The sequence below is a fragment of the Colius striatus genome, chromosome 17 (genome assembly GCF_028858725.1).
Source record: "Colius striatus isolate bColStr4 chromosome 17, bColStr4.1.hap1, whole genome shotgun sequence".
NCBI lineage: Eukaryota > Metazoa > Chordata > Aves > Coliiformes > Coliidae > Colius > Colius striatus.
In genome coordinates this window covers 16740073-16754377 of record NC_084775.1, presented here as the reverse complement: position 1 = coordinate 16754377, position 14305 = coordinate 16740073, and the positions used below count along the sequence as shown (strand labels likewise).

The 14305-nt window shown below is 44.1% G+C and overlaps 1 protein-coding gene across 2 annotated transcripts in view; it reads right to left on the bottom strand.

Annotated features, from left to right (window-relative positions):
• ZNRF3 (zinc and ring finger 3) overlaps positions 1–10995 on the bottom strand; it is a 77710-nt gene extending 66715 nt beyond the window's left edge. The window contains exon 1 of one of the 2 annotated variants that reach the window (XM_062009816.1): positions 10482–10995. In XM_062009816.1, coding sequence (XP_061865800.1) covers positions 10482–10913 — 432 coding nt within the window. In that variant the 5' untranslated portion in view covers positions 10914–10995. The remainder of the gene's footprint in view (positions 1–10481) is intronic. The other variant, XM_062009815.1, reaches the window with a different exon arrangement.
• Positions 10996–14305: the final 3310 nt, after the last annotated feature.

Genomic DNA, 14305 nt, shown 5'->3' with positions numbered 1-14305 from the left:
GCAAGCTACTGAGGCAAAGAAAGATCAGACAAGGTTAAAAACTTGGCTGACCTATCAGGTATCTTTTTTTAAGACTCCTGCCCAAACTCTGGTCAAAGTTTCATGCAAGTCAAACCATCCAAGTAGAACAATTCATGTTTATAAATTAGCAAATTTCAACTAAAACTTTTTCCCTAATTTCTGATCAGCTCCCACTGTAAGCCAAATCTCAGGTTTTTAGTTCCTCTCTAAACCACAAACCCATGACTATAACCTGCTTTTTCTCTAGGATGTCTGAGACACACTTCCGTGTCTTCCTGAGGGGGGTTACAACAGCTCTGACCTAAGCAGACCTTGGGCCTGATCCATAGCAGGCACACCTGAGCTTGCAGAGACAGCAGGAGAAGGATCAGGGTAACAGCGTTTTGCTTAAATTCTGTTTCACTGCATCTGTGTCTTCTACAATGAAAGTGTAGTGGGGCTCACAAGAAGCTAAGATGCTGCAACTGGACTACCCCCAAGCTGCAAAAACCAGAAAGGAAATCAAGTGGTTCCTCCAGCAAGTAAGTATTTAAGCAGTATTTTTGTAACATAAAACCACTCTGATGACTGCAAATCCAAAAGGGGCCCAAGAGTAAACAGAGGGAAAGACATTTTGTTGTGTGAGAAGGAACTTCTGCTCCAGTTAAAAAGAATACATACTGGAGTGATCTGAAGCTGCCTATAAATATTCAAGATCAAAGCTGGTCCTTTTAAATTAAAAATGCTGTCACACAGATAGGAACTAGCCTCTAGCACTGCCAGCTTCAACATGTGAGCCTCTGATCTAAGAGGCAGAGGCTCAGCTCTTCAAGAAATTTTATTCACCATAAGAAGCAAAAAAAAAAAAAAAAAAGCAAACCAGCAGTTGAGTTTAATAAGGATATTAAATACCTTACGAGTGAGCTAATTAGAGCTTAACTCTTTCAGGACACTCCAGCCATTTTACTGACATTGACAACAGTTTCTTTCCATACCGCTTCTAAAGCTGGGATATTTCCAGGCTCCAGGAACGTTCCTATCCCAGCCTGTGAAACAAATGGTTACACAGTCTTCAGAAACAGAGATTTTGTTGGTTTCATCTTAGTGAAACTTTAATCATACTGCATACATCACACATACACACTATCATACATTGTGGCTGACTATTCCATATTAGGGATCTATGTTTAATACTAAAGCTGTCTTGAGAGATTTCAAACCTTGAAGAAGATTTCCTGTAGTTGTCTGAACATAACAAGAGGAGTAGACAAAATGAGACCTGATCACTTCACTTGACTTCTGTTGTTTAAGGAAATTCAGCTCTGGGTTGCAACCGAATGTCAACAAAATATGCAGAGGAACTCTGGCAGCACAGCCTTCACAAGTGTAATAGCAAAAAACCTAAATGAGATCACATCTTAAGGGTTCTTTTGCATTAACTATTCCACAATGACTTTTCCTGGCCACAGTTTTGGGATGCAAAAGATAATCTCTTTTAAACAGGCAAAACATTGTCAGCTAGGAGACTGGGGATGCCTTGCCTCTGAGCAAAAAGAAGTCTCCAGCTCTTGGCTTTTATTAAATACTGAACTCAGCAGCATCTCCTGGCTCTGTTTCATGGGTTTGTTTCTTGCTCCTAGACTTGCTACACATCATTCAGGACATCTGCTAGCTTGGCATCCAGACCATAAAGTGTTCATCTCCCCTTTATCCTCATAGCATGCAAGACAATAAGTATCTGCTCTTCACAGTTTCTAAATACAAGGGTGAGTAGGTACGCTGGACATTGCAATAGGAACCAATATATTTTCCTGCCGTAACATACACATCCTTTAGAGACTGATTTGGAAAAATCCTAATCTGCCCAAGAAAAGAGCAGCAACTGCTGCACTGCACACTATAACCTTTATCCTTACCTCCAAAGACAACAAGGACAGGTAAAACTTCAGTGCAGTAAGAATAGACAGCATTACTATGCACAACTGACATGCTACATATGTAATGTTTTTATCTATGAGACACAGGTATCATTACTGTTGTTGTTGTTCCTATTAAGATAAAACCTATCCAGGCTCCATTGTGAGTGTCAAAATGTAGCCAGGCCCAAACAAGACGTCTATAAATCTTCAGGGGCAGTCTCTGCAGGAGGAAAAAAAATAAATTGGAAAAAAATCACCGTCTTTAAAAAAATCACAGCCTTTAAAAGAGGTTCTACTTCCACGAGCTACAGAGTTTCAGAACTGACCTATCGGTGTATAAAAGTTAAGAGAATACCATCTAAAATTCCAAGTCACTCTTTCAAAACCACTTTTCTTAATCTGTTCTCAAATTGAACGGTTTAAGGCAGGAAACTATCAGTTCCAAAGGTGAACTCAATGGAAAGTTTGGTTAGAGTCTCTTCTGCTTGGCAAGTGGGACAGGAAAGAATGCATAAAGAGAGAAACTGAGGAGAAGGATTTTTCCCACCTACACTTCATACAGGACAGAAAATGGATCTTGGCACAAACTAGGGTCTTCCCCGAATTAAAAGTAAGTTTTCAAACACTACAATCAGAAGCATTTGTAAGTTGATTACCAAGCACATGCAATAAATTCACAGTAGGAGGCACATACTTGCAATGTGCATGCCTGTACAGCTAATTAAGCAGTTGTATTCAAATGACTGCAGACTCTAAAATATGCCCCTTAGTTCTTTATCAGGCCAGTCACCTCCTCACCGATTCTTCAGTTTGTTTTACTACTGAAAATAATGCAAAATAATAGAACAGCTTAAGCTCAAGAAAACCAATAGAAAACTTAAGCTGGCCAGCAGCTTTAGGAAACAACTGAAATCCCCACATGAGCAACACAGAGTAACTTGGATTTGGGAAGCCTAGAGAATCTGCATATATTAAGCCACATATTTAAGGGGGTACTCATGTCTGGAACATAACAACCTAATCAACCTTTGTAAACTGGCTTTTCATCTTAAAGCCAAGTGCAACAACAAAAGCCTTTAAAAGCATCTTGAAAAGGAATTTTTTTTAAATGAGTGAAAGCAATTCATCACTGTGAAGAGGACATCCAAAGCCACCAGAACCCCATTTTCCTGAGCACTGCTACTTAATCCTAACGTAAGCACAGCTCTACCAATGAGATAGTGCAGTAAAGTGCAGTTTTTGGCAATCTCTACTGGGCATCCCCAAGATCACGCTTCCCTGGTCACCTCTGGTTCAAGTGTCAAGGAGTCAAGAAAAAAGCATGACAATTTTTTTTTTTTTACGTGAATCTTCTGTTACTGTTGTAACAATTTCAAAACACGCCTTTGTTTGAAAACAATCTCATTTTCCTTTGCCAATCTCCTTTAATGTGAAAGGCTCTCCCTTCAAGCCAGGAAACACAAGAAATAAGGTCAAGCATTCAACTCGAATTCATTCTCTTTTTGTATTTAAGCATCACAAGCTTTGGTGTGACCACATTTGGATACTGAAGTGTAGATGTCCAAAAGAAGAGAAAGTATGTGCAACTTACTTAATATTTAACACTTCCTAAAATGAGCACTTTCAATGCACTAAGTGTATTAATACAAATACATGTACCACTTACTTAACTATGTACAACATGTAGCGGATTACTGCCACTAGATCTTACCTTTCCTTAACCAGTAAGATGCTGGCCTCTGAAAAGCATTCACACTTTGAAAAACTATGTTTGCGGAAGTTACTTTGGTCCAGAAAGGCCTTACTTTGAAATTCCAAAACAAGGACTAGAAGATTGTAATAAAAAAAAGGAGCATTTTTAAATACACGCTCCACCAGAAGACGGTATAAACTGGAAGAAAATTACTACGTATGCTAATCAATGGTTTTATACAACTACTCAAGACTTGCCTATAAGATCTGCTTGCAGCAAAGCTCACCACATTACACCACACCAAATCACGACCTCTACATCCTTCACCTGGAGACATTTCAGAAGCCCCTCAACTAGGCAAAGCAATTAAAACAAAGTTATCCTGTCCCATAATCACAGCTGCCAGTGGTGTGCTCAGAGAGAGCAAGTGCCACTTCTCTCTGTGGAGCACTGCTAGCCACAAGTGCTGGCAACACTATGAAGTAGGCTGTAATTCTATCTAAACCATTATAGTCACATAGATCTACTCTCAACATAAATATATACAAATGAAAAAAAGTCCTCCAAATAGCTCCATGTTTAACAATTTTTGAGTACTGCTCCTCCCTGGGATTTTTTCCCAGTTCCACCTCCCAAACAAGGAATAGGAGTGTATGGAGAAGGAAGTGGGCAGCATCCTGCCAGCAAGGGCAAAGTTTTCTACAGTAAATACCTTAAACATCAGTGTAGATGTTTAAATAGACTTAGAGACTATGCAGAAAAGTTACCTGAAGTCTCACAAACTACTTTTTCCCCCAAGTTTTCCCCACTTTTGTTTGGAAGTGAACAGAAATTGCACTGGTTGGCCTCAGTACAAGCCTCAGTGCTGTAAGCTTTCTGCTTCTAGTTACTTTCTTAACCTACTTTATTCTTAGTCCTCTAAATAGGTCACATTTGCAGGTTTTGCTCTTTCTATTGTACCTTTGCCTCCATAGTCAGATATCTGTTACCTCATTTTCTTACACTGTCCCTCCCACCTTCTCCTCAAGGGACTCTCTTCGTCTTTTGTACTGACAAGGCTCTGGCAGAAGGATTCCGGTACTGCTGCAACTCTGCAAATACCAGGGACATCAAGGCTTTCTACAAAACCAGTAACTCACATTGAATTCAGTACCTTATCTTTTGTACAGCCTTCTCACCTGTAGTAATGACCAGAAACATTTATTTATTTGTTTGCTTATTTTTTATTGCCTTAGACTCATTTCTAAACAGTTTGCACAGGTGCCCCTAACTTACCATTAATATGCTACAAGGCATTGTGAGAATATAAACCTTGAACATCCAAAGTTTTAAACTATGTAAACATTATTTACTAGCTCTTAAAATCTCATGATCATTTTGAGTTTATATTAACTACTTGCAAAAAGAGTTACCTTTTCAACAAGATGACACTAAATTGTCCGGCTGAAGGAGACAAGAGGGAGGGATGGAAACTGAGTAATAGCTAGATTAATCCAATCTGAGATCAAGCTCAGGACAATTACCTCTGCTGCAAACAAGATGCTTGTACATTAAACACCATCTAAAGGCTGTCCAGGTACAGTAACTCTGCAAGACTTTACCCCAACAATGTCTTATTTTAAATGTGAATTATGTTTCCTTTATCTTAGCCTTCTCCTGTACAGGACCAGGACCTGTCTGTAGTTACCCGTTGCACTCCCATGAAAAATGCTTTCCTTTCATAGCATGAAAAGCTCAACTGGGAGTGACAGAGTAGGAGACCACAGCCATTAATGATGCCAGGCAACTCTGGGCATGGGCGATTCTAATTCTTCTGTGATAAACTACTGAAGAATAAGCACCTATCAAGCTCAGATCAGACACAGCACACCACAACAGCTACACACAAGGTTTCTGATCCACAAAGCAGTAAAGCAACAAGTATAGAAATTACTCAGTGCTCTGACTACATAACAAGACACACACTTGATGCTGTTACAACCACAATGGAGGCAACAATGACTTGCTGTTACTAAAATAAATGTAAAAATCTGTAAAAAAAAATAAAATGGGAAAAAGGCACTGTGAAAGCTTAGATTTTTTTTTTATAAAGACATCAGCAAATAAATCTCTTCCATTCATGATTAAGACTTGTTATCTATTTAACACAAACTCCTTAACTTTCAGCAGACCTTCAGTTCTGTCTGACACAAGTTCAGACAAAAGGCTCCAGCAGGACAGTGCTTAGATTCAACGGCTGAAGATGGACATCTCAAATATGACAACTCTCACTTTTCTCACATTTAACAATTATGAGCATCTGTCCATAACACCAAAAACTGAAGATCAGAGAGAACAAAACCTATAATGCAGTCCCACTTCTCACAGAAGACACAACAGATATATGTTTCAGGTCTCCATCTCTGTACCAAAACTGAGAAACATAGCAAATGCTGAACAGCCTTCTCCTCATCCCGTTCTCAGCATCCACAGGGTGTCAGTTCTTTGTTTTCCATCAGAATGAAAGTGCCACGTTCCAGTGACAGCTCAACTCCAACATAATTCACACCAAGGACACAAAGCAAATCTGAAGCCCCAAGCCCTGGTGCTAGGAACTCGGTTTTACCAAAGAAATAGGTGTGATCCCCTGACATCCTCAGGATCAGTACTGTAAGCCACAGCTTTACAGTTACTACATGGAAGCCAACACAAACCAAATCACAGGTGTCTTCATATTCTAAGAGGATAACTAGCAAAGAAAACATCCAACAAGACAGTGACTCAAAGCCACAAATAATTCCACTTCCTCAATTTGAATGGCCTTCAGGCATTCAACTCCAGCAAGAAGAAACTTAACCTGCCTGTTCAAAAAACAGTAAAAAAAAACCCAAAATACACATTTTTGTTTTCCATTCTCAAAGGACACAAATATTACCTTGACTCGGCCTCCTCTGGTCACTGTCAGACGTCTGTATATCTGCACTGTATTTTCAAGTCACTGCTTTCAACGTTATTAAAAACTGCCGATGTTTCAGAGCATGAAGCCTACTTGACAGACATTTACAGCCCTTAGCAACTCTTGCATTTTGAGAAAACAGAGAAAAGTTTCAAAGCTATTCAAGTAAGGGCTGGGAGGAAGACAAAAGGAAGCAACACACAGTCACAGTCTTGCACTCCGCATCTAAGCCCTCCTGTCTTCTACAAGAGAAAAACAGGCAAAAGCATTGCTACAAGTAACTGCCATGCAAGAATCTGGGAGGTGTACCACTTGTTTTCTTTCTGCAGTTTAAAGCACTGAGTTCTCCGCAAACTGTCACCTTTTGAGCACAAAAAAATGTATGTAACTGAAGGTTATTATGTAATCTACACATCATTCCAGCTGAATGGTTACATGAAGTTTGATTGCTTGGAAGCTAAGGCTTCCAAGCAATCAAATCCCAAACTTCTATTGCACAAGAAAGAACAGGCATACTATTCCTAAATCTCTCCCTCATGCCGCTTCTCTTCAAAATTGTATATATTGGTAAGCCACTCAGATTACTATATTCAGCAGTAGCAACAAGGAAGATTAAGACATAGAAGTGACAATGAATGTGTACCATTTAAAGTTTTTGACATATCAAGAGTTTTTAATGCAATGTAAAACAACTATTAAATTCAATTCTCTTTTCCCAGCACCCTTGCAGTACTACCACCACTGCAATTTTGTAAGAAACACAGCATTTGATGCTCCACATCTTAGCTATCAAGCAACTGGATACAGAATTTTGCCAACTGAAAGGAGAATTAAGATATATACTCCCACTCTGGGAAAAAAAAAAAAAAGACACTGCTAGTCAAATCAGAGATGCTTGTTGTCCTGCCACTCTAAGTCTGTATCCATCTATCCATCTCTCTAGTTTGATAAAGAACTAATCTGAGCTTTTGGTCTGAAAGCTACAATAAGTTTTAACCATAGGAGTTCACTAGTCATAATCTGTTTTAAAGAAAAATACCATTTTAGAGGTTTCAACAAAGTCTAGTTTTCACATTCACTCTCTAATTGGACATTTTCCATTTCCAATCTCAACCATACTAATTACAAGGATATTGCCCCAGGAAACAGGTAATATTTCAGCATACAAGATACAACCAAGACACTAGACCTTAGAGCAGTTTAAGGACCAGCTGACACAGCAATCTAAGGATGAGTTTGCTGAATACAAACTGTGGCCACATTAAAGAAGACATATGAACCCTCTGAAGAATCCCTCTGAAGAGTTGTTCTGTTAGACACTTGACCCTAATAAGACTTGTTCCAAAAACATGAGAAATGATATAATAAGATAATAATTCCACTACTGGATAGGAATCTGACTGATAACCAGTTTCGGAGTGAATGTATGTCCTATCAAAAGCTGAAAGTGTACTGTTTCTTAAAGGTTTGGGGTTTGGTTTTTTTTCAGACTTTCAAGACCAATGAATAACTGATGCTATTAACATAAACAAAAGTTAAGTCTTTGCGTAGTCACAAAACCACAACTCCTTTGATCCACTCTTTAATGTGTGCCTGATTTTCAAGATTTTGTAATATTTGACTTTAAAGAAAAATGCATATATCTTGAAAGAGTTGTGTGACAAAGTGGCTGGAGCCAAGAAGAGCTTGCTTCACTGACTGATTAGCTATAGTTAAACAGGTTCTTAGTGGCATTAGCATATGACCCTTTTCTAAATCTCACAGTGAGCTTTAAACGATGATCCAAAACAGAAGATTTATATAGTTCCACACATATATGGCTTAATTCAAAAACAGAGGCGAGACATTGCTGTGAAAATCTTTACAAATTTTGTCTCTGAAAAACTCATTTTCAGGAAGAGACGAGGGAAACGTGACACAGACAAGTGATGCTATACATAACCTAAAATCTCAACAGTGAAACCATAACTGACAGCATTCAGTCCAGCTCTCAGTCCCTGCCACAGCCTCTACCCTGGGAAAGAAAAAAAAAGTAGTAGACACAGCAGCTCAGGAAAAAAACCTGCCTGTTCATGACGGTGTCTGTTATTTAGTACATGTGCGGATGCATACGCAAAACAGGTTTTGAGTGATAAAGTAAAAAGTAAAAGTGAAAAAGTAAAAGATTTGCCACATAATTTGGTTTTCAAGTGTAGTCTTTCCTATTGGGGAGCCATCTATTCAGGTAGTAAGAGGAAGCACACAGTTGACGTTACACATAATACAGTCTACAAAAATCCATTTAATGCATTTGTTTTGAGTTATGCAAATCTGAGTCTTAACAAAATAGAACATTTTTTCTTCACTTTCACTTACAATCTCAAGGAAAAGTATGACCTCACTAAATGGCCTCTGTTCTATTCTTAACACTAACACCTGACACAAAAAGAAACTTTAGAGTCTCTTGCTATCCCCAAAGACACTGTATTACATTGTTCACATCTTGTTTGATAATGCACCAAAAGGTCAGAAAACATCATGGTCTGTCTCAGACCCTTCTAACCTCACCTGTAAAAAAAAAGTCAGACATATAAATTAATTAGTCCATTCTTTTATCTGAAAGAATAAATAAAACCCTTGGCCTCACAACTCTTCTGCCTACAAAGGGACTTTTGTAAGAAGTCTTACCAGTTAAAAATAGTTTTGAAATATCAAACACTCAAAAGCAGTATTTTTTACAAGAAAAAAACCCAAAAAACAACACCACCATAGTTATTTTTATAGTAATGTATTTGTGCCTGTAGAGCTTTACTAGTTGTTCTTAGAGCTTTCTCGCCAACAGTTAGCTTTTAAAAAAATTTATATATATATATACACGTATGTGTGTACGCAGACATACAATTCAAGCAAACACACTCCACAGCTGTTAATGAGATATAAGGATTGCTATTGGCAATTGCTTAACAGTCAAACTTATTAAAACACCATTTAAGCCATTTTTCTTTACTTAGCCAAAGGGTGAAAAAAAATAAAGTCAACAATTACAAGTGACTACAAAGGAATTAGATAAGTACTTCAAGAACTTCAAACAGTAAAAAGTAGCTGCGTTCTGATAAATACAAGTATTATTTCTCTGGCGAGAAAGCCAAGAGCAGCGTCGCAAGAAAATGTATGTTGTGAAAGAATCACTTAAAATTATCTGCAAGCGCGGGAGCAGCAGGTATGCACAACGCAGCGGGCGACCTAGAGCCAGCCATCCGCAGCGATGCCAAGGCGGAACGCCAGGGCCGGCCACGGCCCGGGTGCGACCGCGGAGCACGATATCCACGGGGACCGTACCCGGGCTTCCAGCGCTCCGTGGCAGCGGGTGGGCCCCGCCACCAACACGGCGGCGCGCCGCACGCCCGCGGGCGCCCGAAAGCGCCGGGACAGCGAGGGACCGCCCCCGCGCAGCCCCGCACAGCTCAACGCACCGGCCCCGGCCCCGCCCCCGCGGACCGCGCGGCGGGCACGGTCCCCGCCCCGCGCCGCCGCGCAGGCACCGAGCCGCCCCGCGCCCGACGGCCGCCCGAGGTGCGAGGGCGCGTGTGCAGCGGAGCCCGCCGCGCGCGGAAAGCAGCCCTCGGCTCCGCACTGCTCCGCGGCCCGGCCCGCTCCCGCCGCGGAGGGCGGCCGCGCCGCGCGCCCGGCTGTCAAACGGGACTCCCCGCGGAGGCGCCTGCCCGGCGAGGTGAGGCCAGGGCTCGGCGGCCGCGGCGCCAGTGCGGGACGCTCCGCGGCCTTTGTGCGCGGCCGCGGATCTGTCACCGCGGCGGCGGCGCCTCGCGCCCCCAGGCCGCGCGGCGCACGTGGGGCGGCGGGCCCGGCCCGGCGAGGGCTTTGTGCCGCCAGGTGACGGGCGCCCGGGCCCGCGGAGCCATCTTGGGGCAGGCGGCGCCCCTCGGCCGGCACTCACCTGCACGATCTCGCCCTCGGCGCTCAGCGTGGCCCCCGCGCGGGAGAAGCGGCCCTGCAGCCCCGTGGTGTAGGTGGTGTAGTCGCCGCTGGGGCTGGACTCGAAGAGCACCACCTCCACGAACGCCGTCTCCTTGCCCAGAGCCGCGCCCGGCGCCGCGGCCAGCAACAGCCCGAGCAGCAGCGGCGGCGGTACGGCCAGCCCCGCGCCGGCCCCGCAGCCCCTCATCGCGCGGCTGAGGGCAGCGGCGCCCCGCCGCCGCACATCGCTCCCGAGCAGCTCCAGCTCCGGGGCCGGGGTCCCGGGCGGGTCAGCGCCCCATGGCAGAAGCTCTCCTGCCGCGCTGCTCCCCGCTCCTCGCCGCCGCCTGCCCCGCGCTCCCCGTCCCTCGCCCTGGCTCCTCTCCGCCCTGCCAAGCCGCTTCCCTTTCATCTGCTCCACGTGACGGCCACCACGGGGTTATCCCCGCCCTCCGCGCGGCTCTGACCCTCTCTGTCCCTCCCTCGGCGCTCTGAGGGCGCGCAGTGCCGAGGAGCCCGGCTTGTGGAGCGGCGCCCGGCGCCACCAGAGCCCCGAGAGCGGGTGGGGGAGCCCCGCGCGGCGGGGCGCTGGCGAAGGCCGTGCCGGGAGTCGGCCTCCTGCGCGGCCGGGCCTGCAGGGCCGGGCCCGGCGTGCCCGGGACGCGAGCTGGGGCCCCAGCGGCCTGTGGCGCACGCCCGGGCCCGTGTCCGATGGGGCCTTTGCCGCCGGTGGCGGGGCTCGTGGCCGTCGCGGAGCAGCGGTAGCGATCTGCGAGCCGGGGGGCTGAAGCAGGCGCTGCCGCGGCTTGCAGCCGCCTCCCCGCCGGTGCCGCGGAATGCCCGAGTGCCTTAGGCACGAAGTCGCGGTCGTGATCGTTGCAGCCCCGCCGGTGGCACACGACTTCATATGGACGCGCCCCGAGGCTGTGGCTCTATAACCGAGTGTACCAAAGTCACCGGCCTTCTCTGGAGAGACTGTTGAGCTGCTGCGCGTGCAGGCATTCCGCTAACGCCATTTCCAGCAGGCTGCCGGCATCCAAAAGGCTCCTCATTTGTGTGCAGGACAGGAATGGCTGATCCAGCTGCGTCAACTCAGTATTCTGCAATTGTGTCTGTTAGAAGAGACTGGGTAACCCGGGCTCTTGGCTTGTCTGTTAATGCAAGTCTGTGAGACTTCCATGAATGATGAGGGGAAAATGTGTATGGCTAATGATTTTTAATTTCAGTTTCCCACTACTAGAACTGGATGACAAATAATTATATGGTTGTCCTTTAAAAGTATGTACAACCAAGTTGTGGAATCTGTTAACACAAGATGTTACAGTGCCGAAAAGTATAAATCAGTTACAAAGGGGATTACACTAACTCATGTGATATCCCCCTGTTGGCTATGAGCACAATGTTCAGAAGCAAACTCTGGCTCTGAGTACCTAATGCCCTGGCGAAAAAATAATACCATGGTCTACAAATTGCCAGTTCTTTTCCTAAGTAGACATTCATAGAATCATAGAATGGTAGGGATTGGAAGGGACCTTTAGAGATCATCTAGTCCAACCCCCCTGCCAAAGCAGATCCACCTACATCAGGTCACACAGGAACACGTCCAGGCGGGTTTTGAAGCCTTCCAGAGAAGAGTCTACATCCTCCCTGGGCAGCCTGGGCCAGGGCTCCCTCATCTCAACATGGAAATAGTTTTTCCTTATGCCTAAATGGAACTTCTTGTGTTCCTTGCCCTGTCACTGGATACAACAGAAAAAAAGTGATGCCCCAACCTCCTGACATCTGCCATTTAGATACTTGTCAATATTAGTGAGATAGAGAAAAATTAATGAAGTACAGTGTCATTGATAAGCCCCCTGCCTCTGTTGTTAGTGAGATGGAATCACCAGTACTTTTTGGATTCCCTACGAAATGGCCTGGGAGAAGGAACTTTCCAGGTTAGGTTGAGGGTTAGGAATGCAGAAATGGCACGCCACAGAATTCTGGAAACCAGTGAAAAATAGGGGAATGGGGTTCTATATAACAAGTGGACAGCATCCTACCCCTAAAATAAATGTTGCCGAAGATCTGATCCACCCCACTAAACTATCCATATAATGGGACTACAGACACAGCAAAATTGCCTTTGCAGTAGCGTTCACAAATACTGAGGAGTGACATGAGGTGTCAGGTCACCAAGTTCCCTCTACTTGGGCAGAAATCCAAGGAGGAGGTTGCAGGAAGAGAATGGCCAGTCTATCATTAAAGCAATCGAATATTTCTAATTGGCTTTCTTCCCTGCTGGCAGCATACAGTTCACAATTCAATTATGCTGTAATACTTCAGATATGGGTGGGGTTTTTTCCCCCTGCAAAACAAACTGGAGCCCGGGGTCTGAAATACAGAAGTCTCAAATATTTATCACTGCAACTGAGGACAGTAAGAACTGTGCTTTGAACATGGTGAAATTATGTATAATTATAACATGTGATCCCAGTGAAACCTGATCTAGGTTAAGCTGCTTTAGCAGAGGGCTTGGACTAGATCTTTAGAAGTCTCTTCCAACCCCTACCATTCTGTGATAGGACACAAGGAAATGATCTCAAGATGAGCAGGTTGCTATTGGATCTTGAGAAAAGTTTTTTCACAAAAAGGGTGAAGAGTCAAGCATTGGAACAGGCTACCCAGGAAAGCAGTGGAGTCCTCATCCCTGGAGACAGTCAAAAACTGTGTAGCTGTGGTGCCCAGGGACACGGTGTAGTGGTGGACGTGGCAGTGCTGGGTTAACAGTTCGACTCAAGGATCTCAAAGTTCTTTTTCAACGTAAATGATTCTATGATTCTATCTCAGAAGAGGGCAATCAACACTAGAGGATGCTTTTGACACAAAACTTCTTTACGTCTCATTTCCCTTGCAAAAGAAAATGAACCCTGTCCCCCACCGCTCTTGAGAGAAAACAACATTAGTGAAGTACCCACATACTACTGTGATGAATGTTACAGAAAAAGCTCAAACCAAAATGAATTATTTTGTGCTGAAAGCAGAGCTGGAGTACTGCACAGGAAGTATGGCTCTGCACATCAGGAAAGAAGAAACAGCATTGAGTAGCCACTGGCAACATGTCCATCAGATGTTCTTACCATTAAATGAGGCCGGAACCAGCTTCTCTGGTCCCGCTATTCTTGTACTTGAAAACACATTTGGCTGATGATATCTGAAAGCTGCTCTCTGTCACCTCTGTGCAGTCATCCACAAATACAGCACACTGGAGAATCCCTTCTAGAGCCTCTTTTAGCCTCATTTCATAATGAAATTAAACATATGCTATCTGCCTGTCAGCCTTGTCATTCCTCTTAATCTAATAGCTAATTTTAACCAAGCTTAAGGGCAGAACAGAGGTCTTAAGATAGTACGTTCTTGCAAATTTTGTGAAAATCAGAATGTCTGGACTCTGAGTACTGCAGCAGTACTCAAAAAGGACACGGGGGAAGCTAAGGCAGCAGGAAAACATCTAAGAAACTGAGATTTTTCAGTTCTGCTGTCCAAAGAGCAGTGATTGGTTTTATATTTTTTAAATAAAAGAATCCATTGTATTTCATTTAATTACCGTTAACCTTGTGTAACTGTATTTGCATTTTAAGGGGTTACCTCTATGAAAGGACATAAAGTAAGCGTGCGTTCACAGCAATGTTTGGTACTGAACAGTGTCCCTCAGTGGGCGGGGGGTAGGGCTTGGTGGGGTTCAGCTGTTACACATTCTGCGTGGCAGCAGCCAGAAAAAACCTATGTGCACGGCAGCAGATTAGTCACAGCACATGTTGTCTT